This window comes from Oryzias latipes, chromosome 9, assembly GCF_053564925.1.
Source record: "Oryzias latipes strain Hd-rR chromosome 9, Olatipes_Hd-rR_3.1".
NCBI lineage: Eukaryota > Metazoa > Chordata > Actinopteri > Beloniformes > Adrianichthyidae > Oryzias > Oryzias latipes.
Window position 1 is genome coordinate 18,688,230 of NC_136245.1, and position 20,629 is coordinate 18,708,858.

General features: G+C 40.2%; 2 protein-coding genes across 3 annotated transcripts; both read left to right on the plus strand.

The window, feature by feature from the left end:
- The first annotated feature begins 404 nt into the window (after positions 1–404).
- skic3 (SKI3 subunit of superkiller complex) lies at positions 405–20,485 on the plus strand. 2 transcript variants are annotated; one of them, XM_078952856.1, is made up of 48 exons: positions 405–640; positions 781–910; positions 982–1,141; positions 1,266–1,548; positions 1,648–1,819; positions 2,249–2,473; positions 2,603–2,818; positions 2,921–3,064; positions 4,024–4,113; positions 4,220–4,363; positions 4,484–4,575; positions 4,696–4,771; positions 4,854–5,000; positions 5,174–5,272; positions 5,379–5,487; positions 7,331–7,471; positions 7,558–7,656; positions 7,805–7,923; positions 9,875–9,961; positions 10,074–10,177; positions 10,268–10,394; positions 10,499–10,678; positions 10,774–10,898; positions 10,987–11,237; positions 11,338–11,440; positions 11,540–11,722; positions 11,810–11,960; positions 12,048–12,126; positions 12,301–12,362; positions 12,445–12,501; positions 12,591–12,659; positions 12,831–12,905; positions 13,074–13,215; positions 13,324–13,417; positions 13,488–13,565; positions 13,658–13,782; positions 13,867–13,990; positions 14,582–14,806; positions 15,085–15,157; positions 15,292–15,345; positions 15,546–15,657; positions 15,892–16,020; positions 16,091–16,215; positions 16,310–16,474; positions 18,253–18,405; positions 18,822–18,952; positions 20,038–20,167; positions 20,304–20,485. In XM_078952856.1, the coding sequence occupies exons 7-48, from the start codon at positions 2,789–2,791 to the stop codon at positions 20,376–20,378; spliced, it is 4,878 nt and encodes a 1,625-aa protein (XP_078808982.1). In that variant the 5' UTR covers positions 405–640; positions 781–910; positions 982–1,141; positions 1,266–1,548; positions 1,648–1,819; positions 2,249–2,473; positions 2,603–2,788; the 3' UTR covers positions 20,379–20,485. The 2 variants fall into 2 exon arrangements, with proteins under 2 accessions (XP_078808982.1, XP_004072700.2); XM_004072652.5 differs by lacking the exons at positions 405–640; positions 781–910; positions 982–1,141; ... (3 more) ...; positions 2,603–2,818; positions 2,921–3,064 and adding an exon at positions 3,597–3,856.
- Positions 620–2,535, plus strand: arsk (arylsulfatase family, member K). The gene is made up of 6 exons (XM_078952414.1): positions 620–640; positions 781–910; positions 982–1,141; positions 1,266–1,548; positions 1,648–1,819; positions 2,249–2,535. The coding sequence occupies exons 1-6, from the start codon at positions 620–622 to the stop codon at positions 2,533–2,535; spliced, it is 1,053 nt and encodes a 350-aa protein (XP_078808540.1).
- Positions 20,486–20,629: the final 144 nt, after the last annotated feature.

Here is a 20,629-nt window from a genome sequence, read left to right on the forward strand (position 1 = left end):
CCTTTGCTATGCTTTCTTTCTTTCTTTCTTTCTTTCTTTCTTTCTTTCTTTCTTTCTTTCTTTCTTTCTTTCTTTCTTTCTTTCTTTCTTTCTTTCTTTCTTTCTTTCTTTCTTTCTTTCTTTCTTTCTTTCTTTCTTTCTTTCTATATTTTTGCAATGGTGATAGAGTTCCATTTTCACCATCAAACACTATCAAGCAAGATTGTCTTTAAAATTGGGAAAGTTGCTCATTTTATTTACTTGATGTTATGTACAAAAGCAAACAAAAAATTTTTTCGTTCTCGCCCCGTTTCAACTCTTTTTCATCTCTTTTATATTTTGCTTTCAAATATCGATCAATGAAGAATTTTTTTTAAAGCCACGGAGGGGGGGCTTTAATTTGAAAGCGCAACCCGGATGTTGATGAATCAAAGAAGCCTAAAAGCGGAAACACAGCGCAACAGTACCAAATAGATATTGCACAGTGTTGCTTTTATTACTTCCTTTAAATTTCAACACATGTTTCGGACCGGTTTGTTTTAGGAGGTGAATGGAGAAAATGTTTTTGGTGACTTTCACTTTTTTCTTCTCAAATTTTGCTCAGAGTATTTGCCTAAATGTTTCCAGACCCAACATCGTCATGGTAATGAGTGATGCTTTTGTGAGTATTACTTTAAGTTAAGTTCCGTTTTAAATTTTCCGCAGCAACTGTCTGTGTGTTATTTCATGTTTTGCTATAACCTTTGCTTTATTGCAGTTTAATTCGTTGGGTTTATGTGTTGTTGTTGTTTTCAATCTTAGGATGGGCGATTGTCTTTTGATCCTGGAAGCAAAGTCGTGCAGCTGCCTTACATCAACTACCTCAGACAGCTGGGCTCCACCTTTCTGAATTCTTACACCAACTCCCCCATCTGCTGCCCCTCCAGAGCAGGTAAGTGATCTGCTGTTGAGTGAGTTGTGAAATCAAAAAGCATTGGATTTCACCCCCTGGTTTCTTCCCAGCCATGTGGAGCGGTCAGTTTGTTCACCTCACACAGTCATGGAACAACTACAAGTGTTTAGAGGCTAACGCCACCACATGGATGGATTTACTGGAAGAGAATGGATACCTCACTAAAATGATGGGAAAGTTGGACTTTACATCAGGGAGTCACTCTGTCAGGTATTGTCAAATTAGAGGAAAGTTTTATATTTATTAAGCGATATTTGTGCAACGAAAACAGTCTGAATTGTCATTTATTGAGCTTTTGCAATCAACTTCCTCTTTATGAATGCGTCCACTGCAGTAACCGGGTTGAGGCGTGGACACGAGATGTCCCGTTCCTGTTGACCCAGGAGGGTCGGCCTGTTTCTCAGCTCGTGGGGAACATGTCCACCATAAAGGTGATGAAGAAGGACTGGCAAAACACAGATCAGGCGTCACAGTGGATCCGTCACAGAGCCGCCTTCTCAAATCAGCCTTTTGCTCTTTATCTCGGCCTCAATTTACCTCATCCATATAAAACGGAATCCCTGGGACCTACTGCTGGTGGATCCACCTTCCGTAGCTCACCATACTGGCTCTCAAAGGCACGGTTACTTTTTTTTTAGATTGTTTTAATTTTTATTGTTCTAGCCAAATCAGTTTTCTACTTGTATCATACTGATTTACAGTTTGGTTGTACACAGGTGTCACACGAGCTTGTCTCTGTGCCTAAATGGCTGCCGATGGCTGCCATGCACCCTGTCGATTACTACTCAACCCTCACCAAAAACTGCAGCGGGGATTTTACTGAGGAGGAAATCAAAAGCATCCGCGCCTTCTACTATGCCATGTGTGCAGAAGCAGATGCCATGCTGGGTTCGTTTGACAGCCAGAAATTGCAAGAGGTGGAAGAGGTTTAAGGAGATGGCCAAATGACATATTTACTGAAAGCAAACAAGCGAGAAAAGTTTTTTTTTAAAATCATTTCTAAGTACTGTAACTTGTAAACAACGCAATCCTTTCATGTACATGGAAAACAGTGTTTTTTAATGCTATTTTACAACAGTAAGATGACTTTAGTTGTGTGCTTGCAATACATACTGTATTATATTAACAGTATGTTGTGTATTTAGTGATTCATAATGTAAATTATGAAGTTTTTCTGTAGTTTTTCTCTTAACATAGATACTCAGCTATAGCTCTTTTTTGCTATATTTTGAATTTGTGGTTATTGCTTACAAGTTAAAAATGTTAGCTGATTCTAAGCTGAGAGCCATACTGACTTTTCTGTCTCTGTGCCATCAGGGGAGGTGATTTCAGCCCTGAGAGAGTCCAAGCTGCTTAGCAACACAGTTGTGATCTTCACCGCTGACCACGGAGAACTAGCTATGGAACACAGGCAGTTCTACAAGATGTCAATGTTTGAAGGCAGTTCCCATGTCCCTCTGCTCGTCATGGGGCCTGGATTGATGTCAGACCTGCAGGTCAATCAGCCCGTCTCTTTGGTTGACCTCTATCCCACTGTGCTGGGTAAGTGGGAAGGCTGGAAGCATATGCAAATCATCATACTCAGGCTTAAAATCTATGTGTAATTAAAGAAAGGAAGATTTAAATTGTTTTTATCTGCTGTTAATACAATAGATCTTTGGTGTTTTGCAGAAATTGCTGATATTTCAGCATTAAGCCATCTGAGCGGCTACTCCCTTCTGCCTTTAATATCCAAGTCCAGAGGTATTTCAAAGAAGCAGCATCCAGGCTGGGTTTTAAGTGAATACCACGGTTGTAATGTGAACGCCTCTACATACATGCTTAGAAGTGGTCAGTGGAAATACATTGTCTATTCAGATGGGATCAGTCTCCCACCACAACTTTTTGGTGAGTTCTCAAAACAGCAATGTCCACAAAACGTTTTTTTTTTTTTTTTTTTGAATGAAAAACTAATCACGCCTTATAACTTCCTCCATCCTCCTTCTTTAGACCTTTCGCTGGACAAGGATGAGCTTCACAATGTGGTTCATAAATTCCCAGATGTGCAGTCGCGTCTGGAGAGTTTACTACGCAGCATTGTTGACTATCCGCAAGTCTCTTCAACGGTCCATTTGTACAATAAAAAAGCATTTGGTAAATGGCGATGGGGTTTGGGAAAAAACTACAGCCATGTTATTGCTGGACTTAGGTGGCATGTGGACTGGCAAAAAGATGTGTTAGCTCATGAGAAAGCTATTGAAACATGGTTAAATGGCACCTTATGAACATTTTAAATCAATACTAATGGTGACTTTTAAAAGGTCTATTTTGATTTAACCTTTGCTCAAGCATGTTTTACAGTAAAAGCTCTTGTAAAGCTTTATGTCTTATGATTAAAAAAAAGTAAGATTTTTATGTAAAGAAATATTTTTAAAAGATATTTTCCAAAATGTTTTAAGCTTTTAGTCTTGCACTAACTTCAAGTTATACAATTTTTGTGTCCGTGCATATTGTGTGCTTTTTTTGTAAAAAATAATAACACACTATGACCATATTACTGTTTTAATATTTTTTATTTATCTATTTATTTTTCCATTAAAAAATCAAAAACGAACAAAAAAGTCTACCCATGAACCGAACGTAATCAAATGTATGCACGCGGCAGGCCAAACGGGGCTTTTATTTTGAAATAAAGTTATCTGGCTCTAGTTTTGCTCTTTCACTTCCGTGTCATTCTGGTGAGCCTGTGCAAGTGTACAACGTAAATAGGTGGTGCGAACTTTGACAGCGACTGTCAAAAGTTCCTTAACTAGTTTATCAAACAAAATCGTTTGCTAAAATAGTTAAAAATTAGGTTCACCTTTTAAATTAGCTTAACTACTTTATTAGCATCGGATGCTACACAGTGGTTATCTGGCTAACACACACACCACTGTCATCTATGAAGTAAGTTATTTATTTCTTTATCTAAGAATGACATTAGATTAGAAAAAGTTTAACATGTAAAGTTAGAAAATAACTTCGAACTGTTTTATCGTCATGTTGGTCGTTACCACTAAGCTATTATTCGATCATGCTAGCAATGCTGAGTTTTTTCTGTTTATTTCTTTCAGATGTCGAGTAAAGAAGTGAAAGCTGCACTGAAAAGTGCCAGAGACGCCATCAAAAACAAAGAATTCAAAGAGGCCTTAAAGCATTGCAAGGTAAATAGTCTCTAAATTGAAATGTTATTCCTCACCCCTCCTGCTGTAACGTCACGAGGGTGTTTTAAACTAAAGCTGAATGTTTTCTCTCTAATATTGTTTTTAGACTGTCTTGAAACTTGAAAAAAGTAATTACAATGCGTGGGTATTCATCGGCCTGGCCGCCTGTGAGCTGGAGCAAACGGATCAGTCCCTGACTGCTTATAAGAAAGCAATAGAACTGGATCCAGAGCAGCTGCTGGCCTGGCAGGTGAGCTGAACCATATGATGATCCATTCATGCAGATTATCTCACAGGTTTGAACCTGTCGGCATGACAGTAGATCATCTATAGATAAAAGTTTCCTGGATCTTATACCTTACTTTTGTAGGGCTTAGCAAATCTTTATGAAAAGACGGATCAGTGGGATTTCAAAGTGGAGCTGCCTAATGTGTACCAGAAGCTTGTAGAACTGTATTCAAGGTAAGTCTTGAGTATATTATTTTTAAATATTTGATTTCAAAACGATCACTACTTACCACTTAAAAAAATCTGGATTTTCTTTAGCAGTTGATGTTAATTTTATTTCCCCTTTTTGTACAGTTCAGATAAAAACAAATGTTATGACATGATCAAAAAGCTGTCCGATATTTATCAGTCTGACAGAGAACAAATAAAGGTATGTAATAAAAAAAAAGATGAATACACGTGTTCTGAAGTTAACAGTTTGAAAATGAGTTGATGCTTTTGTTTCAAAACAGTTGGCAAAGGTTTGGCAGCAGCTAATTCAGCTAAAGGAGGAAGACGGGGTGGAGAAGAAAGAGCTGGTGAAGCTGTTGAAAGACATGATCCAACTCCTTTCAGAAAGTCTGAATGAGACGGAGCAGGACAATGGAACTCACCAGCATGTAAGAGGACTTTAAACTCAACAATAGGATTTTTGATTTGGCATAAAACTGCATAATTATCCCCTAAACAGAGCATAGATTATAATGCATTTGTCACACATGCATATCAACAGATCACATAATTTTTCTTATTGATGCACATACGTAACGTTTTTTTTCTTTATTGGTGTTAGTTAATTGCAGCATTTGAGAAAGCCATGGCTCTCGTTGAACCTGTGCCAGGAGAGGAGCACAAGAAGATATCAGCTGATTATCTTAAATGTCTTTCCAAGGTGAGGTCTTCCCTCCTTTTGAAATGAGAGAAACTTTGAAGGAGTTTTAGAAAGGTGCTCCCGTATTCATAGAGATTTATTTTTTCTGATTTTTTTCCCCCTGCAGCTGCCGTGCGAAGAAGCCAAAATAAAAGAAGCGTGTGAGTCTGTGCTCTCCCTGTATCCCAACCACAGCTATCCCCTTGAGGTCCTTTGCGGTCACTACCTCAAAACAGGTAGAACATTGTTCTTATGAAAAGTTTTTAGCTGAGCATTCTTACCAATGTTGAAGCTTACAGACCCGCTCCAATCATCTTTTGATCTATTTTAAAAGCGTTACCAGTGGTCTTTCAATTATGATTATGCCATTTTTAGGCAAAATCAGAAAACCTGTGTCGTTTTCCTGGACATAGTTTCTGCAGAGCGGCAGTAGTTCATTAGAAATTAGTCTCTGAGTTGTGTGCGGAGCCATTGGCGCCTATTCCCTTCCCTGTTGCCAAGAGCTTGCTGTTCACGCGCGCTCCCACTAGGTTACAGCCCCCCACACCCCCAAGCTAACACTACTAGTCCAAGAGAATTACTGTCCAGTTTTTTTCCAGCTCTGAAGAGGAAAATAAAGACGTACATGGATCTATTTGTCTGCAAGTGGATGCATCAGAATGGAGTGGAGCTGGGAGCTTCTGGAAGCCCCCACTCCATCTGGATGAAGCTCATCTGCTGGACTATTTAAATATTTATATATATCCGCCATCATCAGAAAAATGTTAAAATAGAACAGGTTAAAAATGCCCAAAACCCAGTTTTAATTCGAGCGGGTCTTTAAAGGTTTTTAAACGAACTTGCCAAGAGGAAAGGAAAATCTACTTTGCTAATTTAATACATTTCCCTGTCTGTTAAAAAAAAAGCCTCCCTGCTCTCTGGCTCTGGGGGCCTCGCGGCAGTCCTGCTGGCCCTGGCCTGGGTGGCGGTCTTGGTCGCCCGGGGGGCGGTTGTTCCCTGCCTGTTCCCGTGTGGCGTTGGGGGAATTCCGGCTGCCGCTGCTGCTGCGGCGGGGGTCTGGGTGTGGGGGTGGCTGGGCGCTCCTCCTCCTTCTTTTCACATTCCACCATCCATTTTAGAAGAACATAAACACTCAACTGAGCACAGGTGTTAGCTCACCTTTGCACTTATAGTTTGCATGATTGAATGAATGAAAGACTTCACACTAGTTGGTTTAAAGGCATAGGTATGCGTTCGTGAACACTATCTGTTTTGTGTGCATGTTGACATGTGAACATTTTTTGCAGCTAGCAGGTGTGTTGATAATATTTGATTGTGTGTGAACAGGCCCCGCCCTTTTTGTACTACATTTGAACTGTACCGTAATGATAAACAACCAGTAAACCTGTCTGCTCTATGCTGCTTCATGGTCTTACCCCCCCTCTCACTATCACCCCCCCCCCCCCCCCCCCTCTGACATCCCTCTCTCTTCTTCCCTTCTTTCCTTTTCCGTCCGGTCCAACACCAAAGATTTTCAATCATGGTTGAAATGAATAAAGTTTGGCCTCAATTACAAAAGGGGTTTATTCAGACATACCTTTGGTTTGTCTGAAGATTAATAACCCCTCTTGTTAAAGTAAAATATGTCCAACACAAGAGGCCCTCAGCTCTCATCTGTCTGCCTAGCTTTTGGACAGGACAAGTTAAAGTTTCTGCTATATTTAATTTTAATATTGTTTGTATCCTTCAAAATAAATCTTCCTCTAAGAGAAATATCAATTGGAACAAAGCAAGTACTTGCGAGTGACGAGGAGTTTTCTTTGTGTTTTTACAACATTTCCAGGTTTCACTTCTAAATCTTCAGCAGGACGATCATAACAGCAAATCTCTGCTGTGATTTTATGGTCAGAACATTATGTCCTGTTGTTGAATATGGGGATTAGCCTAAATAGTATTTTTCCCTTTTTAAAACAAAAATCTAGAGATAATTATGGCTAACTCTTGCTTAATACGTTAAAAACGGCACAAAATTTTAGACCATTTTTGTCGAACATTGCTTAGCAGCTCAGTTTCTCTAATTATATGTTATTTTATTTTCAGGTAATATGGATGAGAATGCAGTCAGTTGTTTCTCAAGGCTCCAGGATTTAGCCCCCAACAGTGGTTTAAGTCACTTGGGTTTGGGTACTAAATCACTCCAAGAGGGAAGGTACAATGATGCCATAAACAATCTAACAAAAGGTTTGTTTTTATCTGAACGAAGTATTCTACTACATCTCTCTTTCTATGTGTTTTCACTTCTCTGATAACTATGCTCTGTCTTTTAGGTCTAAAGCGAATGAGCTTATCAACAGGATGGTGTAGCCTGGCAGAGGCTCAGTTTAAAACACACAGATACTCCGATTGTGCCGTGTCATGCTCCCAGGGTTTGTCCCGCTTTAATTTTGGTTGCTGTGTAATGTTGTGTGGAAAATAGGTCGTCATTAGGACATTATATGCATCATCTCCACTTCTTTTGGAAATTCTAGGTTACTCATTTAATGCCGCATTTCTGTCAACGTTTCATTCCATCAGGTTTGAAAGCTTGTGAGGATGAAAAGCTGAGGAGCAAACTTCTCAGTCTGAAGTTGCAAGCTTTAGTGAAAAGTGGAGAAGAACGTGCAACAGATGAGGCTCTAGACACATTTTCACAGGTAATTTTATTATTAAATGCTCTGTTTTTGTTCTGTAGTCTTGGATATTTTGCATTTAAATTCCAGCAACAGAATTTGAAAGACGGACAATAAACATCATCATTTAAACTGTTTTTTGTCGAGTCTAGCTTCCACATGTACGGGTTTGTCTGCCACAGATTCTTACTTAATAGTAAAACCGTTGCCTCAAGTTTTTGAATCCTGTAGCGTGATTTATTTCCATTTCTTCATATTTCTTGTCAAGCTTGTAAAGCTGGCAAATTACTTTTTTAAAAGCAAAAATGTCACATAAATATTAGTAGGAAAACATGTTATGTCCTAATGTCTATTACAGCAGTGTTTTTCAACCAGTGTGCCGCGGCACACTAGTGTGCCGTGGGAGATGGTCAAGTGTGCCGTGGAAAATTGCCCTCATTAACTGATCTAAAAGCATTTCCCATCTCCAGGAAATCATCTCTTTGTTCATCCAAACAGGTCCTGATAAAACACTGAGTAGTTAGGAATATAAACGATCATAAAATCCTTTTTTCTTTGTGTTTATTTGATTCTATTAAAGACATTTTGATAAGAATGACGGTAACGCGAAATAGCTGCAGCTGTGTAAGGAAAAGTCCCGCCCCTTTAACTGTCTCCACCAATCATTCTTGAAGGCTTAATCACATGTCATCAGTCTGACCAATCAGAAGTGGTTAAAGTCTCCACTTCCTTGTTCCAATTTAGCTCATAACTCAGTCAGTTCCGACAAAAACACCAGCTAAAGCTCGTCTTTAGTGGTGTAGCTTTCCACAGAATCCGGTATCAGACCGTGGAACAAGTGAACAAAACCATGAAGCTCAGAGACGCGAGTCTTTCTGCCGTTTTCTCGCAGTTTTCACACTACATCTCCCATGATGCATTGGCTTAAAGGGACAGCGTCTTGAAAACACAACGAACATACAGTTTGTATGTAACTTAACTTTTATTACATCTTTTAGAAAAACATCTGCAACTTCCTGCTTTTTCTGCCACAATTATCACAAAAATGCACGTCAGATTGCCGGGGGGGGGCTGTAGATCAAAACAGACTATGAGTTTCTGCTTTTTTTTTTTTTTTTTGGGGATGCTGGTGTGCCGCAGGATTTTTGTCAAGGTTAAAGTGTGCCGTGGCTCAATAAAGGTTGAAAAACACTGTATTACAGCATAAATAATTGAATAATAAATCCAAGCATTTTGTAGTACTTCCTCTTCCATTATAGTGTTGCCTTTGCCTTGCATTTTTCTAATAATGTTGGACATATAAAAAGAAAACTGAGATTGAAATGGCGTTTTGAGTCTTTCTTAATTCAAATCGTTGTGAATCAGTATCAGATAAAAAAAAAAGCCATTTGGAAAAACCTTGTAGTTGTTACGTACAAACTCTAATCAGTGGATCACCAGCTCCCTGCTCTGCTCCACTCTGATGCCTCCACTTGCAGACGATTAAAGATCCACGTCTTTGATTTCCTCGTCTGAGCTGCCATCTAGCTCAAAACTGTACGGCTGGACAGCTCCAATACTTCCACGCCAGCCGTCACGCTGACATATCAGAGGCAAATTGAAAAATTGAACTCCTGCCGCTCTCCAGAAACTATGTCCTAGAGAACGAAAGTTTTTTTCTAATTTTGGCTGAAACGTCATACTTAAAAGACCACTTTTAAAATAGATCAAAAGATGATCGGAGTGGGACTTTAAATAAAAGCAACCCAGCATGAGACCAATTAAATATGTCCTTTTAATTTAACTTTATTTGATAAACTGTGACTTGGGGCGTTAAAAGGCAGGTGGAGAACCGTGGTTGATGCTAAAACTCTTGGAAACAATAAATAAAAAACTAATGAAGTCAAAGTGCTGGTTCAGAGTAACTTATATATGTTTTTATTGTAAGCAAAATGTCAGATTTTCCTCTACAAAACCTAAATGTGTATGCTTTCAGATTCCAGAGGCTGAACAGGACCCGTCAATGCTAGCCCTTAAAGGATACGCATACCTTAACAAAGGACAGATTGACAGAGCCCTCCAGGTGAATTTAAGATTAAATCTATGCCTTACATGTTTTAGTTCATAAAAATGTAAAACATACAGTCCCTTAATCCTGCAATAATGTGGTACAAATGAATGGATTCTTTTGGTAGGTGTCATCGGAGCTGCTGGATTCCAATCCAGACCTGGTTGAAGGATTAGCACTGAGGGCTCTCGCATACTTAGCTGAAGGTCAGCAGCAGTTAGCAGAGGAAAGGTACAAACTAACACTATTAAGAGGCACATCACTGTGTGTGTGTGTGTGATTCTTGTGACATTGTTATTGTTTCTTTCTTTTCTTTTGTAGTTTGCTAAAGGCTGTGAGCCATAGTCCAAACACTGGAGAATATTATTTCCTGCTTGGAAAACTCTACTGGGAAATGGGGCCAGAGACTCGCAAAGACAGAAGCAAAGCCCACACACACTTTTTAAAGGTTTTCAAAAGAATGATCAGGACTTCAGCTAATTTATGAAAAGCAACACAATGTATTGATGTTTAGACGTGATCGTCATTCTGATCGGGTTTTGTCCATCCCAGGCTGCAAAGTTTGACCCACACCTTGGCTGTGCCTTTCGCTATCTTGGCCATTATTACCGGGAGGTGGCCGGTGACCGCGGCCGTGCTCAGGGCTGCTATAAGAAGGCCTTTGAGTTGAACGGTGACGATAATGAGTCGGGAGCTGCATCAGTGGACCTCAGTATAGAGCAAGGAGACATGGTGCGGAGCCCATGGGTGTAAAGTTAAAACAATATTATCACCTTACTGTAATTGATCCTCTTCTTCCCTATTTTCCATTTCCCATGAATCCACAGGAGACTGCCTTAAGGATTCTTCAGTCTGTGACTGAGAAAGCCACTCCAGGTTCAGCTAAATGGGCCTGGATGAGGCGCGGCCTGTACTACCTGAAAGTTGAAGAACATCAACAGGCTGTAGCTGAGTAAGAATCAGCAAAGAATGTGTTTTTACTTTTGATTTTTTTTTTAGCAGAGGAGCACAAACTTAATAATTATCCTTCATGTGTGTAGTTTGCAGGCAGCTTTAAGAGCAGACCCTGAGGACTGGGTTTGCTGGGAGTGTTTAGGTGAGGCATATTTGAAGAGGCGGAGCTTCACGGCAGCTCTCAAGGCCTTCGGCAGAGCTCATCAGCTTCAGCCGTCCTCCATCTACAGTGTCTACCAAGCAGCTGCTATCAAACAGACTCTGGGGAAGTTTAAGGAGGCTGCTGCGGAGTATTTGCTAATCACAACCAAGCAGGACTATGTTCCAGCTCTTAAAGGTGTCTGTTTTCTGATGCATCTTAAACATGAATCTCATGTGTCATTGTCATACTTTCCTGAGGCTACATGTTAAAATAAATGTGTGTAACCCAAATTTAGGCCTTGGTGAGTGTCAGCTGTCTCTTGCAAAAAGTTTAATGGAGGACTGCAGAGATGGTGGAGCAATTGATCTCATCGAGAAAGCCATTCAAAACCTTTTCAGGTAATGGCAGGACATTTACTGAAGTTGCACCTCAAGGAAAACCTTTTGATTTTTGATTCCCCTGTTTCATTTATCCTTTCTCTTATGGCGTTTCTTCAGGGCTGTACAACTGCGACCAGATCTGTCTTGTTTGTGGAAGCTACTGGGAGACGCTAGTACTGCAGTCAGCATTGTTTCTCCAAACCGAGCCCAGGTTTTGGTGCCAGCCTCACTAGCAGGTTTAGACTCCAGCTCCCAGGCTAACAGGCTGAACCAGGTCCAGATGCTTAAAGTTGGTGAGCGGTAGGTTCAATCCTATGGATTCACAGATGACATTGAAGTTGTTTCAACATTATTCATTTGCTTTAATTTAGTGGGATTTTGTTTCAGATGTTATGCTCGTGCTTTAAAGCTAATGCCTGAAGCTCCCAGCCTTTGGTACGATCTTGGACTTAACTATTACCGTCAGGCTGCTAGCCAATCTGCTCTCACAGAGGAAAACCAGAACTCTCCATCTCAGGACTTGGAGAAAGCCCATCAGGTAACTCAAACTCTGCTATTTTAATACTTTCGGCATGATTTTGCTTTTAGATTTTTCTCAAATATTTCCTTTTTTCCCCCCCTTCAGTGTTTGAAAAAGTCAATCATGATGGACAGTGGAAACTATAGCTACTGGAATGCACTGGGAGTGGTTTCAATGAACAAAGGTATTACAATTCTAGTAAATAAAGAATCTCAAGTTTTATGTCATCTCCTTTAAAAACAAATTATTAATTGTCCATTTACAAAAAGAGTTTGTTTACTTCCCTGCATTAATATAGGAAATGTCTTATTTAAGTCTAAGAAATGTGTTAAAAATGTACTTTTAATCTTTATTTGAGGTCTGGAGAACTTTGCTTTGGCTCAGCATTGTTTCATCAAGTCCATCCAAGCTGAACCAAACGTATGTTTAAATAGCGAATACAACATTTGATTTTTACTTAAATCCAGACCATTTTATGTGACTTTGGAATGTCTTCATGCAGAATGTTGTTGCTTGGACAAACCTTGGCACCCTGTACTTGAAGAAGGAAAACATAGAGGTGCGTTGGTGTGACCCATCCCATCTTGATGTGTTCTTTTGATTTCATTCAAGCTGGTTGACATTTGAAGTGTGTTCTTTTTGTTGTAGCTTGCACATGAAGCCTTCAAGATTGCTCAGTCCTTAGAACCCCTATATGTCAACTGCTGGATTGGACAGGTACACACCACACTACTAGACTGTACTTTTTTAAATTACATGTACAGACACAATTCTGTCCTAATGACACTATCATCATGTTGTTTATAAGCTTTAACTAAAGTAATGGGTTTTGGTGTTTACATTATAGTATATATGCTAATTATAGATCTTCTTTTGGGCTTCCTCTAGGCGCTGATAGCAGAAGGTGTGGGAAGCTACGACACCATGGATCTTTTCAGGCACACCACCGAACTCAGCACTCATGTGGGTAACATCCCGAAAGTGCTCTTATTGTAAAACCCTCTCATGCTTGAGGCAGACATTCTCTGAAGAATTTTCAGCTTCTTGCAGCTACTAAGAAAAACCATAGATGGTGTTAAGCATCGATGATGTGTCTCCGTCATCATTTGTTTCAATATCTTTCACTGTCAGATGGAGGGAGTGAAGGGTTATGCCTACTGGGTTTGCTCCACCATGCTGGATAAGAGCAATAGGAACACTGAGCTTTACCGCTACAATATTGTGCAAATGAATGCAATCTCTGCTGCTCAGGTGGCTCTCAGCAAATACACAGGTGCGTTGTGATTCTGTGCAGATGGTCACACAAGAGCATACTGCCTTTGCTTCACGGGTACGTTGGGATTTTTTGTCAAATTATTGTCTTATTTGCTTTTCCACACAGAGAGAATCCAGTCTGACCCCGAAGCTTTTACTATGCTGGGCTACCTTAATGAGCATCTGCATCTGAACAGGCAGGCCCTACAGGCTTATCAAAGGTAGAGATGAACAGAGAGCCGATTGAAATGTTTAGAAATCTCCCTTTTTTAATTGAAATTCTCCTCGCAGAGCGGTTGAATTGCTTCAGTCCACGCCGTCCTCAGAGGAACTGGCTTTTTCTCTTGGCAATTATGGCCGTGCTTTGTGGTAATGCCTTTGTCATTATGATTCACATGAACCACTTCTAAATAAATTTATTACATGCCCAGAATTTGTACGATTCACTTTATCTCCTGCAGCAACTTAGGTCAATTGGAGGAGGCCGTACGTGCTTACAATTCCACTCCACTGCAGGATCTCAGCGACCTGGTTGGGCTTGCTTTGGCCTACTGCAGGTCAGGACTCCTCCAGGAAAGCATCGCAAGTAAGGAGTGGGACATAACGCTCTAACAGGTTGTTTGTTTGATGGTCAAGGCGTGGAGTAAGAGTACAAATATGTATCTTGCAGCATATGAGCGTGCCTTGGCTGTGGCTTCCAGTGAGAAAGAGAAGGCTTACTTATTGACGGCTCTGGCACTACTGCAGCATCGGCACGGCAACCTGGACTCTGCCAAGACTCTGCTGTTCAAATGGTGAAACTGAACACTTGTTTTTACTACATCAACCCCAGAGAATGACTTTTTTTATTTAAAATTTATCCTGTTACATTCAAGTGCCTGAATTTACAACCTATCTAAAACTCAACCTTGTAAAAGTTGTTTTATTTATTTGAAAAACGTTTTCTGCTCCTTGAAGACGTTAACTTTATATTATTATATACTGTTTATTCTATGGCCATTGTCAGTCATTTGGTCGTCCCAGAAGGGAAAGGCAGTTTTCTTTTAAACTTTAGAATTTTTTTATTTCTTGTGTCAAATTTTTTTGTGTCCATTTTTCCTAAAAGTGACACAATTAAGCAAACTTCACAAGTTAATTATGTCCTTAAAATATTAGAAACCAGTGAAAAATTGTATTTTTAGCATCAGAAGTTTGAACATGTGCCCAATTATTGTTTGTCCAGTTTGGATTAGCAAAGGACATGCATATTACAGAAGTTGAGATTGTGACAACACTTCACATAAAACTGTTTTGTAGGAAAAATCCTTTTGTCAAAAAACATGTTTTGGTTTGTTATTGTACAAATGTCAGCTCAGTCTAAATGCATGTAACCTCTCTGATCCCAGCTCGATGTTAAAGGAGCCAATCTCCGAGTCTTTGCTGTGCTTGTGCGCCCTGGGACTGGTCCATAGTGATGCTACGTTAGCTGCTGCTGCCCTGGCTGAGCTTCTGAAGCAGGATTCCACCTCGGAAGGGGTTGTGCAGCAGCAGTGTCTGCTCACCTGCGCCCTGCTAGCCCTGCGGGGCAGTTATGTTGCAGTCCAAAGAGAGGCCTCCAGAGCTGTTCACAGGTATGACGTTTGTAGGATTCAATAGTCATTAGATGGCCTGATTTAAATACAAAAAAAAAAAGAAGAAGAATTCTTCACCACAAACTTACACTTTTTTGAGGGCCTGTTCAAATGTTCCAACTATCTTTCATATGTTTATGAATGAACCCATCAGTCCCTCTGGATGCAGAGGCTGAACAAATTGCGCTGTAGATTTTCTCTGTCATCAGCTCAGCCTCAAGTTTCTCTAACTGGATTTTTATGAAAGTGTTTAATTTCTTTTTTATATCTAACTACAGAAATCCAGGAAACCCATCTTTGTGGGCCCTTCTGTCCAGAGTGGTACCACAGTTCTACCCTAGAAAGGCAAATGTAAGTCAGTCGATGCGTAAAAGGACCAATTTCAGAAAAGCTATTTTAGTTATTACACTAAATTCAGCTGTTTCATCTGTTTCTTTTCTGTAAATACCTGTTTGAGAGATTTTTATTTTTGTTTCATATTGTAGGGTGGGGCTGTAGCTGGTTATGTTGCCTGTCTCTCCAGTATGACTCAAGGAAAGGTATAGGTCTGACTTTTTGTTGTGATTTGAAAGCAACCTTTTATTTTTATCATCTGTTCTCTTCTCTGTAATCCTAAGGTGATGCTATGTTTTACAAAAATATATTTCTGTTCTATAGGTATGCACATAGATTGTGCATACCTCTTCAGGTAAAGTTTTCCATTGCCTCTACTGAACTGACTTTCCTTGTGTGACTGCAGAGGGCGCTGTTGTACAGCGGACTGAACCAGCTGGCTACTGGCAGACACTCTGGAGAGGACAAGTATAAGAATGCTCTGAAGACAATACAGAGAGCTGTGCTGCTCTGCCCAGGTAAACAAACACAACAGATGTTAACCTTCGTACTTCAAAGTTGACGTTAAATGAAAATGTAGGCATCAAGTTGAGCACTATTAAGAATTTATGTAAGATTAGGAACACTGTAGGCACAGTGTTCCTAATATTGAACAATATCTGAAAGGAAAATAAAATTTGAAGGGATATTTGCAAAAACATCTGTATTCATATAGCTTTCAGTTTAGCTCTGCTGTCCCCTCTTTTCTTCAGATGATCCAGCCGCATGGGCCGCATTAATGGCTGCATGTCATACAGAAAACACTTCCTGTTATCTTTCTGGGTCTGCCCCTTGCAGACAGTCACTGGAACACACTCTCATGTCAGTGGTTTCTATGAAAGGTATGTTGACGGATGTATTTTTACGTCTTTGCCTGTGTGTGTGTACGAGGCTGACACGTGTCCCTTCTAGTGCAAAATGTGGAGGAGATTGAGCGCCCCTTAGCTCAGTCTTTGGAAGGCTGGGTACTACAACAGGCTGTGACAGGCCTCATGATGGAGGGGCAGCTGGATCAGGCAGAAGCCCTCTGCACACAGGTGGAACATTACAGTGCATTCTTTTCTTACACGGTCTTTTCCTCCTAGAAGGTAAACGATGCACTTTAATGTCCTCCTGTTTTGTGTTCTCCAGGTTCTCAGTGTGTCCCCTGAACACCCAGCAGTGTTGCTGTCCCTCAGACAGGTGCAGTGTCAGCGACTGCTTTTGGCCAGTCCTGAGCCTGTGCTTCCAGAGGTTGTGCTGGAGCAACTTAACAAAGCTGTTCTAATGAACCCCACTAACCTTGGAGCATGGCACGTGAGTAGATGGGATCTCACCTGTAAATCTGCTTTGATCAACGGTGGCAAAGCAATAGTACTGAAGGAAAGTTATGCTTGAATGTATATTAAAGGTTCAACAAGAAAAATAAAATAGAAATGTCACAGAAACAAAAGATAACCAAAACAGATGGAACTTTAAAAATGTTGAAGCATTAACATTCACATCACTCATTTTTATTGCGGGAATTGTATTCTAAAAATGACCAACAAAAGGTTCAATCTAAAAAGTAGGATTACAGATGTTTTAAAGACCTACTCCAAGGAAAATTGTGTTTTTTGGTTTTTAACCTGTCCTTGTTGCATTTTTCTGATGAGGAAGGACACATAAATTAAGATGATGTTTCTGAGTTTTTCTTTAATCTAATTGTGGTGAATCAGTAGCAGAAAAAAAAGCAATTGGAAAAAGCCTGTAACTGTAAAGCAGCTGCTATAGTCAGTGGGCCATAAGCTCTTTGCTCCACTCCATTCTGATGCATTTACTGGCAGACAAAGAGATCCATAAACGTATTTGTTTTTCTCTTCGGACCTGGCATCTGGTTTAAAACTGTACAGCTGGATCGCTTCAATATTGCTCGCCATTTTTGTTGCACCGGTAATGTGAGTCTGGAAGGGCGATTGACTGTAAGCTATTGGTGGAGAATGTAAAGAGCTGGATCATGGGAAATGAGCGCAGGCTTACTCTGCGCCAACAGTCCCACTCACAACTCAGAGGTGAATATCTGATGAACTCCTGCTGGTCTGCAGAAACTATGTCCTTGTGTTGGCTAAAAATGCCTCATCGTGATTGAAAGACCATTGGAAACACTTTAAAAATAAATCAAAAAGTGATCGGAGTGGGAGTTTAAGGATGTAAAACCCCTCATTACATTAATACACTTCTCAGAAGACATGAACATTTTCACACCGTTTTCTCTTCTTTTTAAACCTCAGGGTTTAAGGTCTGCATTGTAGAATGAAAACCCAGATCTGCTCACGATCTAACATTTATGTAGATTTGGCAAACTAACACATTTTGCACAGAAGATACGGCATGGAGGAGATGGACTGTCAACACTCTACAGCCTCTACAGGACGCAGAGCACAGTGTGCTGTAAAAAACACATGGCAAAAATCATCAAAACAGGGAGAATATAGAGAGGAACCACTGTTTAGCTAAAAGCATCTTAAACTATAGATCAGCAGAAAAATGACATGATGCAATTTTAAATGTAGCGGAATACCTGAGGAGCTGAACTCCAGGCCTTGAGGGCTGCTGTCCCAGTTCCTTTCCAAATGTTCTCGCAGCTTTTTATTAGTAAAACACCTGATTTAGGTGATAATCAGCAGGGATAACTAGAAAACAAGTAGATCCTTAGGGACTGGGTTTTTGCAGCTCTGTCCCATACAATTTCTGATTTACATAGATTCTATACCTCATCAGTTAACAGGTGTTTAAAAACTTTAGATTGGGGTGTAAAGCAGTTATTCATTCTTTAAATCACAATGTCTTACATTTAAAGCTCTTTGTGTCTGCAAGAAACAAAGTCAAATTTAGTTTCACTATTGTGATCATACTACAGATAAGGTTGTTCTATATAGTAAGAATAAAGGTATTATACTTGGATGTCATTTTCTCTATTAACTGTAATTAATTACACTTTTGTATAAGAGTTTTGTTCTTACATACGTTTTCTCCCAAAATTCCTCTTTGTCCACCAGCTATATGGATTCTTCATGTAATTCAGCTATTCATTTGCTGTTCTCTGTTTCTCTCAGTGGTTGGCAGATGTGTATCGAAGTCAGGGGCTCCTGGTTCAGGCAGTGATGGCTTACAGGCAGAGCCTTCAGCTTGCTTCACAGCTCGGTGTGCACAGCTACCAGGTAGCCAGTCTGCTCCGATTAGCTCTGCTAGCTCTAGGGCCCTGTATGGTGAGTCTCTTTGATTACGTCTTTCTTTTAAAAACAATGTAACAGTTTTTATTTTAGCTCAAAATTATGTTGGAAAAAAAATTGTAGAATAACTTTCCGAAGCACTTGTGTTTAGCCAGAGGCCTTTATGGATCTCTGTCAAATGAAAAGAAGCAAACTAGAGGAGGTGAAAGATGAGTGAATATCCAGCTGTGCATCAAAGGATCAGCAGACTTGACAAAGTACAAAAAAATCCATAACATTTGTTGTCTCTTTTTCTCTCAGGGCAAGAAATCCATTTTAAAATCTTTCTCTTTTAAACTGTTTTTTTTCTCACATTTCTTTAGTCTGTGGCTGTAATGCCAAAAAACTTGTGATGCTTAAATGTAACACTGGGCAGTATTGTTGACCTGTTTGGTTCGGATTTATCTTTCAAGGTGGATGTCACAGGAAATGACTGGAAAGACCTGGTGATGGAAGCCACCACTGAGGTCCTCAAACTGGGGTCATTCCCTGTGGCCCACCTTTTCCAAGCCCTGCTCCAGTTTGTGGACAAGATGAATTCGAGGTCAGTGCGTTTCAAGAGCTTACAAAAACTCCTGTTCACGGTGTGCCAAGATGGAGATTACTTTACGCTCTAAGAAAAGTGGTTGGGAACTTCCCTCCCTGAAAGGCTTGGTGCATCTGCATGTTTTAGAAACAATAGAACTGTATTAATCTCACAAGGAGATCTTCACCCACTAGTGAAATTAGTTTCAGTATAAACATTGGACTGTTTAAAACAACTGGACTGAGGGACCTCTCCCCTCTCACACTCCAGATAGGAAGTACCCACCAGCTCTAAGAAGCCAAAATCCCATAGACTTCAATAGAGAAATAAACAGCTACTACTCAGTCATTATATCTGTCAGAATAACCATCCTAACTCTGCTACCATATTTTTTCCTTTTTTCTTTATTGCAAGTTATAAACTGGCCAGTCAGATGTCTCGGTAAAAGTATGTGGTGCCCGCTAGCCCCCACCTCGAATGTTCTAAATGCTTGACACATTCTCCTTAGCCCAATTTCAGTGCTAGAGGTGTCTCAGACTCAGACCAATCACTGCTTACTGGCGTCATCTGGCTCCAATATGGCAGCGTCCGTATTGCAAAAAATGGCGACTGAATTCACTTCATTACGTTGGAGCCGGAAGTCATTTTTTCTATGGGTGACGTCTCACTCACTAAGTCCAGTTATCTGACACAGTCAATGAGTACAACCCAAAACAAGATCAACCAGACAGAAATGCACACATACAGTTCAAGGTTGACTGCGGAGCAGCGCTGAAAAGGTGCCCCTTGCTTAGCGTGGGTGTAGCCGAGTATTTTAGCTTGAGCTCGGGTATGACGACAAACAGGTTTACAAAAAAAAAAAACAGCTTCATGTTTCCAATAGTCTAAACTACAGATCTCAAACTCCAGGCCTTGAGGTCCAGTGTTTTCCAATTAGCCTGCCATTGAAGTTCCCTATTGGCTAGACGAGCCTGATCCAGGTGATCAGCAGCAGATGGGGCTGGATTTATTCAATTCCAGCAGGATGCCGGCCCTCGAGGCCTGGACATTGAGACCCCTGGTCTTAACAGTATTTTATTGTCAACTGGATGTTGTGTCTGTAGGGAAACGAGACGGTTGCTGGAGCGTCTGGTCTACACTTCATCCCAAGACTTCCCGGTGACAGTGGCGCAGGTGGCTAGTTGGTACCTGCTCAGACACTTGCATGCCAAACATGACCAGGAACTCATCGATGTGAGTATGACATTAACCTCGGGTAATGAATTCTTTGCTAGTTAAGAGTCAGGAGATTGTATACGGACAAGCAAAAATTGTGTGAAACACTACTTCTTTAACAGCAAACACATTTTTATCGTCTTTTCTTATGCAGGTGCTTTTGCAACATGCCAAAAAAAAAGACGACCAGAGGCTGCTGGTGTTTCATTCATTACTTAACGGGTCCTAATCCTGAATGATGCAACATCGCTGTTGTCTGCTGCTGAGGTGCAAGGCATTAATAGCAAAGACACAGTTGGTTTCATACAAAAATAAAACTTTATTAGTTTTGCTTGATTTCTTTTTTTTTTTAATTCTACAAGTTAACTCCCTGAGACAAAAAAAACAGATTTCAACATGGGATGTACGAAACATTAAGGTGAAAATAAAAGCTTTTTGCATTGTGTATAGATTCTACCGGTAATTTATATATAGCACACA

What these genes read in the sequence shown, in the direction of transcription:
- arsk (XM_078952414.1), top strand. Translation starts at nt 620, where the DNA reads ATGGTAATGAGTGATGCTTTT. An exon ending in TGGTAATGAGTGATGCTTTT is followed by an intron (nt 641 to 780) that starts GTGAGTATTACT and finishes TTTCAATCTTAG; the next exon opens with GATGGGCGATTGTCTTTTGA. An exon ending in CTGCTGCCCCTCCAGAGCAG is followed by an intron (nt 911 to 981) that starts GTAAGTGATCTG and finishes GTTTCTTCCCAG; the next exon opens with CCATGTGGAGCGGTCAGTTT.
- skic3 (XM_078952856.1), top strand. Translation starts at nt 2,789, where the DNA reads ATGGGATCAGTCTCCCACCACAACTTTTTG. An exon ending in GGCTCTCAGCAAATACACAG is followed by an intron (nt 13,216 to 13,323) that starts GTGCGTTGTGAT and finishes TTTTCCACACAG; the next exon opens with AGAGAATCCAGTCTGACCCC. An exon ending in GTCAGTGGTTTCTATGAAAG is followed by an intron (nt 16,021 to 16,090) that starts GTATGTTGACGG and finishes TGTCCCTTCTAG; the next exon opens with TGCAAAATGTGGAGGAGATT.